The 17505-nt window shown below is 34.8% G+C and overlaps 1 protein-coding gene across 1 annotated transcript in view; it reads right to left on the reverse strand.

The window, feature by feature from the left end:
- LOC149792574 (uncharacterized) overlaps positions 1–17505 on the reverse strand; it is a 109379-nt gene that overhangs the window by 31886 nt on the left and 59988 nt on the right. The window contains exons 19-24 of the mRNA XM_089969585.1: positions 10823–10951; positions 8475–8600; positions 7345–7476; positions 4373–4492; positions 2904–3041; positions 2112–2234 (exon numbers count right to left, since the gene is read on the reverse strand). Coding sequence (XP_089825711.1) covers positions 2112–2234; positions 2904–3041; positions 4373–4492; positions 7345–7476; positions 8475–8600; positions 10823–10951 — 768 coding nt within the window. The remainder of the gene's footprint in view (positions 1–2111; positions 2235–2903; positions 3042–4372; positions 4493–7344; positions 7477–8474; positions 8601–10822; positions 10952–17505) is intronic.

Genomic DNA, 17505 nt, shown 5'->3' on the forward strand with positions numbered 1-17505 from the left:
ATATATAAATACAACTGTAAACCTTGATATCAAATGAATTCAAAAGACATATTTAAATCAAAAACAGGAATTATTTATTTACCAGTCCCTTCCTATACACATCCTAAAATTCCATCAAACTGTAAAAAGGTTTGTTAAACAAATAATCTAAACTCAAAAGGTTATGCCAACATTTTATTTACAACTTCATTGACAAAATGGAGCTATGTAAACATGTTTACAGAAGATCGTTGACTTAAAGTAAAGTCCCCAATTATGGACAGAGTGATGTACACAATATAGATATACATAACACACATCTGACACTCTACCAGCTGAGCTACCATGCCTTCCCCTCTGAGACAGATGGCAAAGTAGATTAGGATACAAGTTGGGATACTGTAATTTCCTGAGGATCGCAGAATGCATCATCAAAGGTCTGAAAATGATATCAGGCAACCTGAACTATAATTTCACCAAAGCCATCACTGTAATGGTAAGCTGTGAGGTGCTGTGAAGGAGCCAAAGCTGTCTACTCTTTCTTATGTGAAACGATTATGGTCCAAAAATAGTATGATCTCTCTTAGACTGCATTGTTGTTGCAACCGGATTGGTAGGCCATAACAAGACAAGCTGGCTCTGTTTTAAACAGCGATGAGGAATTGGCGATGGACCAACATGGGTCTGTAATGGGGATGAAGAGTTGGCAGTAGACCATCATAGGTCTGTAATGGGGATGAGGAGCTGGCAGTGGACCATCATGGGTCTGTAATGGGGATGAGGAGTTGGCAATAGACCATCATGGGTCTGTAATGGGGATGAGGAGTTGGCAATGGACCATCATAGGTCTGTAATGGTACTGGACCTACCTGACTTTGTATTTGGAATGGAATCAGATGGATTCATAATAGCACCAGGCCTATATGGATCCATACAGCTGTAATAGGAGAGGAAATAAATTCTAACTACTGTGGTTGGGAATCAAAACCAGGTTGTCTGTCTCACAGTCAGGTGCATATACCACAATACTAAAATGTCCAGACCAGCTAGCTAGTTAATTACTGGCCACACACAGCTACTAGACCACTACACTCTTACCCTGAGATTCATCCTTAAATGTCATCATGTTTCACCACTCAGAGCAGTCGAACCGTATTCCCAACCTGACCAACAGCAACTGAGAGTTAGATGTAACAGGAGGGGAGACAAATTTTAAAATGTCATGGTCTGGAATCAAACCCAAGTTGATCTCTTTCACAGTTGGGTATAGATACCACGAGACTAAAAGGTCTGGACCAGCTAAGCTGTTTAGTAAGTGACCTTGTATACCTAGAACAGAGGTTCGCATTAGTATAGGCCTTATTGGAGTTGGTATTGACCATATTGTCGACAACGTACCATCTGCCTCTGTTGGCAAAGTCCACTTATGATGGAGATGGGTGATCCTTTCATCTAATCACTATAATTGGTACCCCCTTGCATCAGTTGAGGTCATCACAGTGCTACTATTAACTTCTGCCAAACAACCTTGGATGCCACTGTTGGACTATATAGGCCAGCATACCAAGTTGGAATTGATCCTATAGGTACAACTGTACTGATCATGGAGGGGAAGAAAGCGGCTAAAACTGTGTTTGATGCCTGATATAGAATGGTTAATTTTACTCTCTGCTTTTAATATTTTCACCAGCATAGAGTCATTCACTGAGGCAGTAGCAAGGCTAATGGCATATTCACCTCTGATGTTGCATCTCCTCACTGCCTGGCCAAGACGGTCAGACACAGATTACCTGTCCATCAGACACAAATGCTGCATATATGACTCGTATCACACCCAATACATTTCAGCATGTAACATGGCTATTGTCAGCCAGCTTAAAGCATTTGCACTCAGTGCACTTAATCCTGCTGATTAAATAGTTTCAGTTTGTGTTTGCAGTACATAAAAACCAACCAAACATAATGCTATCAACCATACAAGAGTAAATCTGTATAGAATAAAACTGCCTATACACAAAATCATAAACCATTATCTGCTGGCACAGTTTATAGTTGGGTAATTTTACACTTACACAGATATTCACAGTGCCTTCCTCTTTTATTGTTAAAATACATAAGGTAAAAAAATTCACCTTGGCACACTCCTCCAATTTTAATATAGCCTGTGAGACATTGACAGGTGAAGCCAGGTGCAGCATTCACACATCTGGAGTGGGTAGGGCAACTGTAAGTTCCACTTGCACATTCATCCAAATCTTTGAGAAGAAATAAAAATCCTCTCATCTAAACATCTTCAAAGAAAGTGTAAGTGAACAGCTGATAACTGTTATTACAGCAATTACCTTGAGGTATTGGCAGATATTTTTTACATAAAATCTAAAATATATGATATATCTTGTAATTTTTTCGGGATTAGGACTTTGAAGTTTGGCCGGCTTAATATCATATATTATTAACAACACTTTGTTATTTGAAATTTATTAGGTCAATTTAGGCTGCAACAAAAACTGGACATTATACTGCTGAAAAACTAAAGTTGTACTCATATTTACATGGCAATTTTACTTGCAAGGATTCATACAGAATAAAATTAAAAAATCTGCAAACTTGAAATAGTTATTTAACTTAGAATTTTTCTAAATGAGGCAATATGTTTATATTGGAAACATGCATACAAATATGTTTAAGTTTACTATTTTCAAATAATTATTACCTCAACACAAGTACCTCTAGCTGAAATACATCGGTTTTTGTATTTCTTGAACTATTTTTGAGATACTGATTATAGCAGAAGCTGTTTGAAATAAAGGCAAATGAATGAAAATCACACACAAGGTTGCCATGTTGACACAGAAGAAAAACATCTAGACCTTCTAAATGTATCTTGTAATATATCCTGCTACTCATAATTTATTTACACTTACCAATACATCTAGTCAGCTCAACTTGAATGTAAGAACTGTTTATACACTGGCACTCATAGGACATGTTTGTGTTAATGCACATTACATTATTCTCCTGTTGACAGTTGTGGAGTGTGCTGTTGTTACATTCATTAACATCTGTAATGGTAAAAGTATGTACTTAATATAAGTATATACACCTGACAAAGACATGCATCACACTGAAATATGTAAACAGGGCACATGTGATCTCACCTGTGGCAATATCAGTTGAGAGCTAGCATTTCACCACATGTTAAGGATAAGTCAAAGTGATATAATTTGGTGCAAATGGTTCTGTACTCATTAGGATGAAAGTCCTAACACTTTTGCAACTCAGTCATTCACAGTGGATGTTGATTTAAGTTTCAAGCATGAAATGTAAGTCAATGAGACCTATAAGGATAATCAGCTGCTGTATTGACATGAAATGTAGGTCACTGAGACATAATATGATACAAGGATACTGTATTGACATGTAATGTAGGTCACTGAGACATAATATGATAAAAGGATGCTGTATTGACATGAAATATAGGTCACTGAGACATACTATGATACAAGGATGCTGTATTGACATGAAAAGTAGGTCAATGAGACAATATGATACAAGGATGCTGTATTGACATAAAATGTAGGTCACTGAGACATAATATGATACAAGGATGCTGTATTGACATGAAATGTTGGTCACTGAGACATAATATGATGCAAGGATGCTGTATTGACATGAAATGTAGGTCACTGAGACCTAATAGGATACAAGGATGATGTATTTGCATGAAATATAGCTCAATGAAACCTAACAGAATATAAAGATGCTGTACTGAATTTAAATGTAGGTCAGTGAGACCTAATTTGATACAAAGAGGCTGTATTGAAATGAAATGTAGGTCAATGAAACCTTGAATATGATACAATAATGCTGTATTGATTGAGATTTGTTTCCCTACTAATATAATGGACTGTGGCACTAACGCTAACTAAAGAGACACATACGATATATATGTGTGTACAAACTGGATCTAACTATAAACTGCATAGACCCAGACATGCTTGTGCATTATGTAATGGCAAATCTATGTCTTTTTCTTTGGAGTAGTCAGTGGAACAAACAATAAAGACCGATCTGCAATACATTATGTGATGGCACATCAGGATCTATGCTGTTTAAAGTGGAACTTGACTTATAAATGAGTTTACATGGTAACTGGGCAGTTAAATGTTTGTTTGTTTTGTTTCATCTGAACAGATCATACGGGGTGATTTGAGAAACCTTATCTTGAAAAAAGAATCAGTCTAGTACAAATAAGGTATGGTACATGGCCAACAGTGACCTGTGGCTCAATTTGTTGTCTTCTCAATGAGTTTTGTGAATGTGGCATAAATAGAAAAATTATTATTATTATTATCATTATTATTATTATTATTATTATTATCCAAATAATAACCTATGCATGTCTTGTTGTCCCTGCCAAGTTCCATTCCATGCTGACACTGACACATGTCGACACCACCAATCTTTCCACATGTGTAGCTGCATCCATGGCCAGCTGCACATTCATATATTGCTGAAAGTCCATAAAATAATCACTCTTATGCATAGTTAATGTAATGCTATACAAGGCCATAAAGTAATCACTCTTATGCATAGTTAATGTAATGCTATACAAGTCCATAAAGTAATCACTCTTATGCATAGTTAATTTGATGCTATACAAGTCCATAAAGTAATCACTCTTATGCATAGTTAATGTGATGCTATATAAGTCCATAAAGTAATCACTCTTATGCATAGTTAATGTGATGCTATACAAATCCATAAAGTAACCACTCTTATGCATAGTTAATGTGATGCTATACAAGTCCATAAAGTAATCACTCTTATGCATAGTTAATGTGATGCTATACAAGTCCATAAAGTAATCACTCTTATGCATAGTTAATGTGATGCTATACAAGTCCATAAAGTAATCACTCTTATGCATAGTTAATGTGATGCTATACAAGTCCATAAAGTAATCACTCTTATGCATAGTTAATGTGATGATATACAAGTCCATAAAGTAATCACTCTTATGCATAGTTAATGTGATGCTATACAAGTCCATAAAGTAATCACTCTTATGCATAGTTAATGTGATGTTATACAAGTCCACAAAGTAATCACTTTCATGCATAGTTAATGTGATGCTATACAAGTCCATAAAGTAATCACTCTTATGCATAGTTAATGTGATGTTATATAAGTCCATAAAGTAATCACTCTTATGCATAGTTAATGTGATGCTATGCAAGTCCATAAAGTAATCACTCTTATGCATAGTTAATGTGATGCTATGCAAGTCCATAAAGTAATCACTCTTATGCATAGTTAATGTGATGCTATGCAAGTCCATAAAGTAATCATTCTTATGCATAGTTAATGTAATGCTATATAAGGCAGAATGTTGACATTACATTTATGACAATTTTTCAAATTTTAACAAATTTGAATGACTGATTGTCTTGAATTTGCAGTATTCCAATTTTATCTTTGAATTACTATTTTTTATTTCACACAATTTTTGTCCAAATTATAACCATGTAAAAATTAAACCTCACATAAATGTTCATTTATATATGTATGCCTTTTAATTTATGGTGTAATTTATGATACTTCATAAACCAATGCCAGATTTTACTTTGGATAGTAGACAAATTAAACATAACTGGACATCATAACTCTGTCAAAACTTAAAACAAGGAATGATTTAATGTCTGAGGAATCAGGATTTCACAATACTATTTTGCACCGTTCTGGATACACACTCCTCACCACTCATACTCTTTAAGCAGTAAAGCTGATTTGACCCCAATGGTCATCCAAACCTTAGCACATTACTGCTATGCATTAGTATCACTTATCTTTATTACACTAATCAAAATCCAGTCATATATACTGGTAAATTAACCAGACTTAGGAGTCAGATCCAAATCTAATCATAAACTCTGGTAAAAGTGATGTGATAAAATAGGATTAGTACAATTGTGTTCATTTCATATGAAATTTATAAAGCTGATTCCAATCTTTTCTTGCCAAACATCTAAAAATACAGACATTTTAAATGTATTTCCTCATTTTTATTTTGAAATGAATACTCAAGTAAGATTTGATATACATGTCATAAATTCTCAGAATTACCAAGTTTACCCTAATATGTGTTTGCATAAATTTTGTTTTCTTTCCCCCAAGATATAATAAAACAAAGTATTATTCTAAGGTTTTAGTCTAAAAAACACCTTTGCCAAATGCAACTGCAGAACAGACAATTAATCTGTCTCTCCATTCATTCTCACATCCATCTATTAATCAACAAATAAATCTAATTGTTGATCTGGGTACAGTCAAAACTGATAAAGTGACCACATGCATGTAACACTCACCTGCATACAAAGGTCAAGTATATTGGATCTCATTTATTACAAAGTCAATGATATATTATGTATATTTAATTTTAATTTAATTGTTTGTTTGTTAGGTTTTAAAAAAATGTATTTCATTGCATGCTACTGTAATATAACATTGTACGCTGGATTTGACCTAATGTCCAAAACTGAGTTCATTTCTGCTTGACCTAATTGACTTTTTTATTTTATTTTATGTAAGCAACTAATACATAGCTAAATTATTCTCTCTGTGTATGGGCTTGATATCAGGATCATTATTAATAGAAGAAGTAAATGTTTATTTGGGTCAAAGTTTTTGGAGTTTCCTAAGTGAATTATACTGAATCCAGGTTACTGTTTTGTAAACATCAGGATCATTCTAGGTTATTTTCCATTAGGTAATGGTTGTTTTTAGAAAATTCTAATTGTGACCCGAGGTCAAATAGAGAACTATATAATCCTGTGATTGTAAAGACTTGGTCATTCATGCTTCAGCATCTAGGACTGTCATATTAAATTGTGACCAGTTTAGGTGAATTTTATTTTCTTCAAATTATTTTCTATGGGAATACAAAAGTACTCTGACAAAATTCTTGAATAAAGACATTCACAGGAATTTATACTGAATTCAAACCTGGAATAATATTACTGTGATTCAACAAAAGATTGTTGACACATCAACACTCTATAAGCTATAACAGACACGTCATCGCCTTCATTTCTTTGGGACTTGTACTGAATTTTATTCAGGACATTAAATTATTAGGACTTATGTCTGTAATATTTGGATTATTTTGGGATTTAATTCACAATACCACAAGTTCTTTTTTCTCATTTTCACTTTGTATTCTAGCGAAATAAAATATTTTAAGAGTATAGACTTGTAACAAATATTTGCCTGCATATCAAAATAATCTGTTCATGGTGATCACATTTAGTTTGTTCACTGAGAGGTTGTTTTAAATATATTTTACTGTAAATAAAAATGACTTACATTCACATGTCCGTCCATCTGCTTTCAATCTGAAGTCAACTGGGCATGAGCATGTATAACTGCCTATCGTATCGTTGCAATAGTCACTTGAATAGCAGTCATTGTCAATCGCCTTCAGGCATTCATTCACATCTAAAGAAAAATACCATTAAATGGTTATTTAGTTACAATAAATTATTTATGTCTACAATAAATAAATAAAAATTGTTCTGCAGCATGCAGTGTCTCACCTTGGAGTAGCGTTATTAAGATGCAGATGTCATAGAAGATCAGTTGCATTCAAACACCTTTACAATACCTCACCATTGTTGACACCACAAGCTTTGCTAGTGGATATATGATATGTATATCTTGCCGTTCACTGGGAGACATTATAAATAAATAAATAAATAAATAAATAAATAAATAAATAAATAAATAAATAATTAGATAAATGCATAGTCACATAAATCAATTTATCCTCTATAAGTGGAATGTCGCTTTGATCATATTTTTTTTTTCTTTTTTTCATATACTAAAACTAGATATGCATACTTTTGAATGTAACAAGTTTTCTGATTGGTCAAGTGTTAAAATCTGCAGCATTTAAATTCATACTATACTGATGGAAACCACGATGCCATTGTATATCTATTAATATAGAACCACAACTAAAATATATTTTTGTCCAGTTTGTGATAAAAGTTTTCCAAAATATATTAGAATAAAGACAAGTCTTCTTCAGGATATTACCAGTGGATTAACTATTGTAAATAGTTCTTTTACCAGTTCCACTAATACTTCCTTCAAAAAATTCAATTTAGAACAGTAAACCACCATCAATGTCATTGAACCTATCATTTCAAGACTCAAATTTCTTAATTTTGCAGGAAATAATACACAAATCATTCCAATCAGAAATGTATGTATTTTTGGGTCTCAAGTTCCTATACAATCAAAGACTATTACTATACAATGTACCACATTGTAACCATTTTATGACTGTAAATGAGTTATTATGCAATGATTTAGTGCTGAAACAAAACCCATTCTGACACAAATCATCCTTTATTTCAATAAAGATTTCCAGAAGGGTTGCCAGCTAATCCTCATCTAAATAATGATATACAACATACAACTGTTAATCTTACTGTTGCAGGTTTTTCCATCTGGATTTAATATGTAGCCTGTCTGACAGGAGCATGAATAGTTGCCAATGGAATTATGGCACGTCTGGCTACATCCGCCTTTGTTGGGAAGGGCACATTCATTCAGATCTGGAATCAATCAAGGATAAAGCATTACAAAATGTGAGTGAACATACAATTTTTATTAAACTTAAAGCTAAAATAATATGACAAGAAGATGATGACATAATGTCTATGATTTAAGAATACAAACATAGACAAAGAGTTTGCATCCCAGTCGAGATATTAGTTTTGTTACAATTTCACAAGTATCATTCCATAAATACTAAACACACTGCTAAGCAGAAGATGGACATGTATAGTTTTCCGATAAAAAACTGTGATGAATGTTTTCTCTAAATTTGTATTCAAGCATTCTTCATTCTTGACAGAAATTCATGTCATATTCAAACATCCTTCACTAATGGCAGAAATTCTTGTCATTGTATTCAAGCATCCCTCACTGTTGGTAGAAATTTATGTTATTGTATTCAAATATCCCTCACTGTTGTCAGAAATTCATGTTCTCATATTCAAACACCCTTCACTGTTGTCAGAAATTCATGTTGTTGTATTCAAATATCCCTCACTGTTGTCAGAAATTCATGTTCTCATATTCAAACACCCTTCACTGTTGTCAGAAATTCATGTTGTTGTATTCAGATATCCCTAATTGTTGGCAAAATATCATGTTATTGTGTTCAAACATCCCTCACTGTTGGCAGAAATTCATGTTGTTGTATTCAAACATCCCTCACTGTTGGCAGAAATTCATGTTATTCTATCCAACATTAGTCACTATTGCATGATATTTTTGTTGTTGTATTCAAACATCCATCACTGTTGACATAAATTCATGTTGCTGTATAATTTCAAACATCCCCCACTGTTACAAGAAATTTATGTTATTGTATTCAAACATCCCTCACTGTTGGCAGAAATTCATGTTATTGTATTCAACATCCCTTACTGTTGACAAAACATTAATTTGGTTGTATTTAAACATCCCTCATTGTTGGCAGAAATTCATCTAATTTATTCAAACATCCCTCACTGATGATAGAAATTTATATTGTTCAAGGTATGATAAGCCTTTCTGATGAAATAAAAGAACCATGCTTGATTTATTTTCATATTTTTTCAGTGCATATATAGTGTTATTTGCCAGTATACTTTGCTTGTTTACTGTCAAAATCATAAGAAACATAAATATACTTTTGTTAATCAGTAATTTATGCTCATTATATACCGAAACTAGAAAGTTGTTAATAGATAATGGTGCTAAAATATTATGATTTGCATAAATAAGTGCCCAAGTGGTTAGAGCATTCTCTTGAATGTGGGAGGTCATGGGTTTAAACCCTGGCCAAGTCTTACCAAAGACTGATACAAATTGTACTAGTAGTTGCCTTGCTGGGCACTCAGCATTAACAGGTTAGAACTTGGACTGGTCAGCCTTGTTTCAAGATAATGTGACTGGGTGGGATATGACACTAAATGTCTGTGGCATGATGCCCCAGTGCTAGACATCACTGTAAACTGTCACACTACAGACATCGTAGTGATATGACTGAAATTGTCAAAGCTGATTAATAATCCATAAAACACGGACACATAGATAAGTAAATAAATGCACAGGATAAACTATTTTATTCTGAAAAGTTTTAACTTTAAAGCATTTTCCCCCAGTGTGGTGACCTTTTCTGTTTTAAAAAAGTCTAGCTTGTATCAGCCTTAAAGTAATACATTTTCATTAAAAAAAATTAATTTTATTAGAGACATTGGCAAATATTATTTGTAGGAGATGCTGAAGTCAGATCCAGTGATTAATTGGTATGTCAGTGTTGAAACTAGAAAGTGTAGGTTCAAATCCTTTCCAGACTGGACACCGTTAGCCACCATCGTGTCTCTGTGAGCATGGTACATTAGTCCAATGTCTTCAGCATAATACCTGTATAATGTTTCAAGTGTTGGTGTGCCATTAAATATCAACAAAGCAACCATCCAATCAAATCTGTAGGCTAGTTGTTATGTCCCTAAGTTACAGGCATGATCTGCTGATAATAGGAAAAAGTCAATAATTAAAATCATCCACAATCTCCTCTCTCATGCACAGACTTAAATGAAATGATTCTGAACTGGAGACCATGAACCTTAGGGAGAAATTAAAATCACCCATATACCATATACACTTGTTCATAAGTCGGGTCAAACACAATTATGAAGTGGCAGATCTATGTCTGTGCGTTTGCAGTTGGATTCATCTTTTAAGCGAGTATAACTGTTAGTTTGCTTCAGTTTAGACCACCTACCAACACATGTGTATCCATCTCCTGTATAGCCCACCTTGCAGTCACATTGGAACAGTGGTGCCGTATTCGTACAAACAGCATCCTCCTTGTCGCAGGTATTAGTGGCTGTGTTATTGCATTCATTAAAGTCTGGAACACACAGAGAATGTAAAGACATTTAAAACAACACATTTTTAATTAACCCTATGCAATCTCAACATCACTTTGTAATACCCAATGTTACTTTGCATAATCAGGACATTGCTCCTCACTGACATTGATGAATTACTCCTCACTGACATTGATGAATTATGCCTCTCTGGTGGCGCTATACAGTTTCGCATTTTGCATAGGGTTAGGAATTTAAAGAAAAAGAATGTCCCCGGCTTTCCTCACTGGTTATACTGGCTATTTAAAAAAGACCTTGTATATCTTAGGTATAATGCAAAGAACCTTTAATTCCCTTTATTTTGGTGTATGATTGATGGGTGTACTATGGGTTATAGAGTATACAGCTTGGCCTTACTTCAAATGTGCACCTTTCAAAAAAGTGCTAGCTCTACTTGGTCATTTTCACTTCCTGAACTTCAGAGGTCAATTGTATAAAAAAGAGCCGATAACTTTTTTTACATTTTATATATTTGGTAATTCATTCATTGCACTTTCAGAAGCTGGTATTGTCTAGTCTGGCAAAATTCATTTTCCCTATTTTAATAGCTGCTATGTATAGTGTACTTTAGACTAATTCAGACTGATTTTTTAACACAAGGGAGCAGTCATTTTAGTTAGCAGTGTGCTTAAATCATGTAAAATTTCCAAAAGTACAATATCCAAAAGAAATATCATCCACATTACATTAATGTAGCATAGAGGTATGCAAACATTCTCTCCACTGTGCATGTTTTAAATGCGAACTACTTCACCTTACATACGTCACTCTCTCAAAAGTACATATTATCTGGTGAGCGCCACCATAAAGAAGATGTAGGTATTATTTTTTTATGATTTAATTATGTTTTTATGGCTGAAACATTTAAGTCGCAAGCATCAAAACAATCCTTATGAATAATTCTCCTGCCTTTTTCCCCACAGAACAGTATTTATGAGTGTCAGAGTCTCTAACAAGTCCAGCCTACCCCCCCCATGATAAAAGTGAGCTATTTTAAGAATGCACATTACATTTTGTAAACATAGCAACCAATGTTATGCTGAATGATAGGAACATGAAACTAGCCAGAATTATTTCTGAGATATCAGCAATGAATTTTACAATTAGAAAAGGGAGGTAACCCATCAGTTTCATAAAGGTCAAAGGTCAAAGTGTAAAATATTTGCCTATTGTTTAATATGGAAAAGGCGAATTCACTTTCTCATCATTTATTTTTTTATTTCATTGCAAATAAATGAAAAGAAACATTTTCACCATATATTTCTGTCACTTATTGCAACAGTTTTAAATTTAAGTTGACTCTATTCCTATATTCTAAGTCTTCTAATTTCCCCATAATTAAGGTCACTACTCACACAAACATACCTCATGGCAAATTATGTAAGCAAGAGAAAAACGATCATAATTAGCTTATTTTCATGCTTAAATGCAATATGAATGTACCATTTTATTCAGAACATCATACATAATTATATGAAAATAAAAAAAAATAATTGCAAACATTTTTTTATTTTCTTTAAGGTGGCGCTATACAGTTTCGCATTTTGCATAGGGTTAGGAATTTAAAGAAAAAGAATGTCCCCGGCTTTCCTCACTGGTTATACTGGCTATTTAAAAAAGACCTTGTATATCTTAGGTATAATGCAAAGAACCTTTAATTCCCTTTATTTTGGTGTATGATTGATGGGTGTACTATGGGTTATAGAGTATACAGCTTGGCCTTACTTCAAATGTGCACCTTTCAAAAACGTGCTAGCTCTACTTGGTCATTTTCACTTCCTGAACTTCAGAGGTCAATTGTATAAAAAAGAGCCGATAACTTTTTTTACATTTTATATATTTGGTAATTCATTCATTGCACTTTCAGAAGCTGGTATTGTCTAGTCTGGCAAAATTCATTTTCCCTATTTTAATAGCTGCTATGTATAGTGTACTTTAGACTAATTCAGACTGATTTTTTAACACAAGGGAGCAGTCATTTTAGTTAGCAGTGTGCTTAAATCATGTAAAATTTCCAAAAGTACAATATCCAAAAGAAATATCATCCACATTACATTAATGTAGCATAGAGGTATGCAAACATTCTCTCCACTGTGCATGTTTTAAATGCGAACTACTTCACCTTACATACGTCACTCTCTCAAAAGTACATATTATCTGGTGAGCGCCACCTCTGCCTTCAATGAATTACTCCTCACTGACTTGGATGAATTACTCCTCACTGACATGGATTAGCATTATTATTTTATTCACTAAGGTGGCGCTCTACAGTTTCGTATTTTGCATAGGGTTAGGATTTTAATGAAATAAAATTTTCTCGGCTTTTCCTCACTGGTTATACTATTTGAAAAAGACCTTGTATATCTTAGGTATAATTCAAACCATTAATTCCCTTTATTTTGGTGTATGATTGATGAGTGTAATATGGGTTATAGAGTATACAGCTTGGCCTTACTCCAGATGTGCACCTTTCAAAAAAGTGCTAGATCCACCTAGTCATTTTCACTTCCTGAACTTCAGAGGCAAATTGTATAAAAAAGAGCGGATAAATCTTTTTTACATTTTATATATTTGGTAATTCATTCACTGCACTTTCAGAAGCTGGTATTGTCTAGTCTGGCAAAATTCATTTCGCTATTTTAATAGCTGCTATGGATAGTGTACTTTAGACTAATTCAGGCTGATGTTTTAGCACAAGGGAGCAATCATTTTAGTTAACAGTGTGTTTAAATCATGTACAATTTCCAAAAGTACAATATCCAAAGAAATATCATCCACATTACATTAATGCAGCATATAGGTATGCCAATATTCTCTCCATTGTGCATGTTTTAAATGCAAACAACTTCACCTTACATACGTCACACTCTCAAAAGTACATACTAACTTGTGAGTGCCCCCTAAACCCAAATAAGTCATTTGGAAAAAGAACATAAGTTGTCCTGCAGACTGTTTCACTTGTCCAATATAGGCAGTACTCACTATAGTTTTGTAAGTTTTTTCATTAAATATTCCGATACTTACAAATCAAACTTTAAGAATTTGATAAATATTTAAGTTGTTTTGTTTCTGCAGTTAGTTACAATATTTCAAAACTCATTTTTGACAATGAAAACTCAATTAACATCAATATTTCAAATGTTAAAACCTTACCTAAAATGATAATGCTTATATGTTACATGTATAACCTTGATTTGTTCCAAAAATACATATTAATAGTTTTAGAGATACCGTATTTTTTACCACTGTATGGTTTGTAGATTTATTTCTTTTGCTGGTAAAAAAAAACAAAAACAAAAAGAAAGCTCCCTAATTAACTTCATATGGCCTTACAAAATGAAACCATATTCATTTTCAATGCAAAGATAGTTTTTGCACAACAAACAATGGTCTACTTGATCTGCCCATTTATTATCTTTATACAGCTTCTTTAGACAAATACTTTAAAACCTGTATTGAAAAACCACTGCGGAGAAACAATCTGTCTTAAGGGGCCATACTCAATGCACACATTTATTAATTATATAGTATTGAGACCTGCCATGAGAGTACCTGTCTTGGCAGCAGGATGGTCTTTCGAAACAGGTTCTACTGTACTGTTCACATGTATTATTAATCATATAGTAGTATTGGCACTGCCATGAGTTTGGGCTTATTCATCATCTGAACAAATGCTGCTCTTTAACTCACTGGGGGGGGGGGGGACCAGTACCATGGGTTATATAATGCATGAAACCATTAACTAAGTGGTACCACGAACCTGCAGGACCAACTGAGGTCTTTGCTTTACTGCCATGTAAAGCTTAGAAAAATAGCACTAGTTACAAAGTGTCAGCACTTTACAACACTTCATACTGGAGCTGCATTGCACAGGTTAATAGGACAGGTGTTAATTTGAGTGCTCAGCTGACTGTAAAATAGGCCTACCAATAACTTCCAATGAAGGCAGACATTTATTTACCTATATAATTATGACATGAATGCTGCAGCTGATATGCAAATAAAGGAGATCACTTTCATGTGCTAGCTATGAATCAGAGTCAGAAATAGCAGTTAACCCATTACTGGAGAGAGGCTGGTAACTGCTTTTTTTCCCCAAGACCTGGTTACACAGTCTCTGCTGTACTGGAGAGAGACTGGTAATTGCTTTTTTTCCCCCAAGACCTGGTTACACAGTCTCTGCTGTACTGGAGAGAGACTAGTATTGCTTTTTCCCCCAAGACCTGGTTATACATTCTCTGCTGTTTTGGAGAGAGACTGGTAATTGCTAAAATTCTTTCCAAGACCTGGTTACACATTATCTGCTGTGCTGGAGAGAGACTGGTAATTGCTTTCTTTCCATTGAGCCATGGTTACAAAGTCTCTGCTACTCCTCCTGAGAGTAGGTTTGGAACTGCTGCCAAATTGTATTGAGTTCGTTACATATTACCTGGGAACATTTACATTGTGCTTATAATGTCACTCTTACATTTCATTATTTATTTCCATATGAAAATTAAAAGGCTTCATTTTAGAAACATTATCTATAGATAAGAAATACAGTATTGTGTACATATGAAAATCAGGTAAAAGTTGCTATACACTTGAATAAATCCAAAGCATAAACAGAAACTGACAATATTATTTTATAAATGTTTTACAAGTTTTAGTAACGTTTTTGCATTGACTTGTGGTTAGGTTCAAAACTCCATAAAGACTTATTCCACAAGATGAACCTCTGACTTTGGTTTGTCTCCTCTCCAGTGTCTCTTTGGTTTGTCTCCTCTCCAGTGTCTCTTTTGATCACATTAGATACATTAGATATAAAAAAATTGGTATTCCAATACAAACTTATATTGGAAGGGTCACAACTGATATAATTATATAGTCTTATTTCTGGCCATGGTAATATTCATGAGGTGACTCTAATTTTGTGAGACCTCAGAGTACACCAAGCATATAACAAATTTCAGCCATGATGTGATGTGATGTGATGTGATTTTTGATTTTTAACGTAGCTTTAACAATTTTTCAGTCATATCGCTACGATGTCTGCAATATGGCAGTTTATAGCGATGTCTAGCACTGGGGCATCATGCCGCAGACATGTAGCATGATGTCCCACCCAGTCACATTATCCAGACACCAGGCCGACCAGTCCTAACACTAACCTCTTAATGCTGAATGCCAAGCGAGGCAGCTGTTAGTACCATTTTTTAAGTCTCTGGTATGACTCGGCTGGGGATCGAACCCACGACCTCCCGCATCCGAGGCGGACGCTCTAACCACTAGGCCACCGGAGCGGTAATTTCAGCCATGAAGCATGGGGTTGTGGGGCGATATCCTGTTTCCCTGCTTTCACTGGAAGAAAGAGGCATTTACACATGCCATGACTTGGGTATGTGGATTTCAAGTAGTGCTTGAGTGTGCGGATAGGATCTTGCATGCTGACTACTCTCGACCTGTCTATAGACATCAGCAAGCAAAATGATGACTCTTTGATTACCAACGTATGGTAACCTATTTTTGGCTACAAAGCCTGGTTGTGCTTAGAGGACCATCAAACCATCAAAGCTGAACTGAAGATAGTTTGAGTCAACAGAAAGGACATGCATCTTACCCTGAATGCAGAAGCTAAAGCTCTCAGGAAACATGTCTTGTGTGATAGTAACTTTAGCAAAGTGTGGGCCAGACGCTTAAATTCATTTGAACTGAGCCATGTTAAAACCCATGGCCAATGTGGGTATGTGAGAAAGCTTGCCAGAAGCTTCTCGTGGGTCGGTGGTTCTCTCCTGGGTTCTTCCTCCACCATTAATACTGGCCGCAATGGATAGCCTATCGTGTGCTGAAAAATGGCATTAAACCCTACAACAACAACAACAACAACAATAAAACCCAGGATTCTTTGATTCCATTTTGGAAACAAAGTTAGGGATTTTGGTCAATTGAGATCAAAATTGGCTAAATGATCCAATAGGTCTTTATCATGGCAATATAATGTCTACTATGATGCTTGAATTTGTATGATTTCATGGAGTGGTAGCCTTTGATAGCAATTGGAGCCAACTTTTTCTCCTGGAAAAGCCTGATAAAAAAGGTTGCCCATTTGAGCAATTGAGGCACTCACAGGGACGATGTTATGGTAAACACCAGTCCCTGAAAACATGCCACTTTCCTTTGTAAGCCTTCAGAGCGGAGGGTCTTTTTGCTCCTGAGAGTCTCTCCACATTGGAAGAGTTAGACTGTTTGTTTTGCAAGACTGTCTAATAAGAGATCAGCATGCTGAAGAAGATGGTCAGCACAAGGAAGGAACACCTGTGACCGTAGTTGCTTGATAAGATTTAGGTTGGCCAGAATCTTCCTGGGCAGGTCTATGCTAGATCGGGTAGATTGGTGACCCAGGATTTGTCTCATCTGAGAGGGGCTATCAGAACCATCTTGCATTTCTGACCCCATAACATCTGGATTAGGATTGTGGGAGGGTAGGCAAATGCCAACAACTCTTTCCAAATGATTGACAGTGCATTCACAGCCCAATCTTCTGGGTCTGGGACAG

This window comes from Sinohyriopsis cumingii, chromosome 9, assembly GCF_028554795.1.
Source record: "Sinohyriopsis cumingii isolate HCF-2022 chromosome 9, ASM2855479v2, whole genome shotgun sequence".
NCBI lineage: Eukaryota > Metazoa > Mollusca > Bivalvia > Unionida > Unionidae > Sinohyriopsis > Sinohyriopsis cumingii.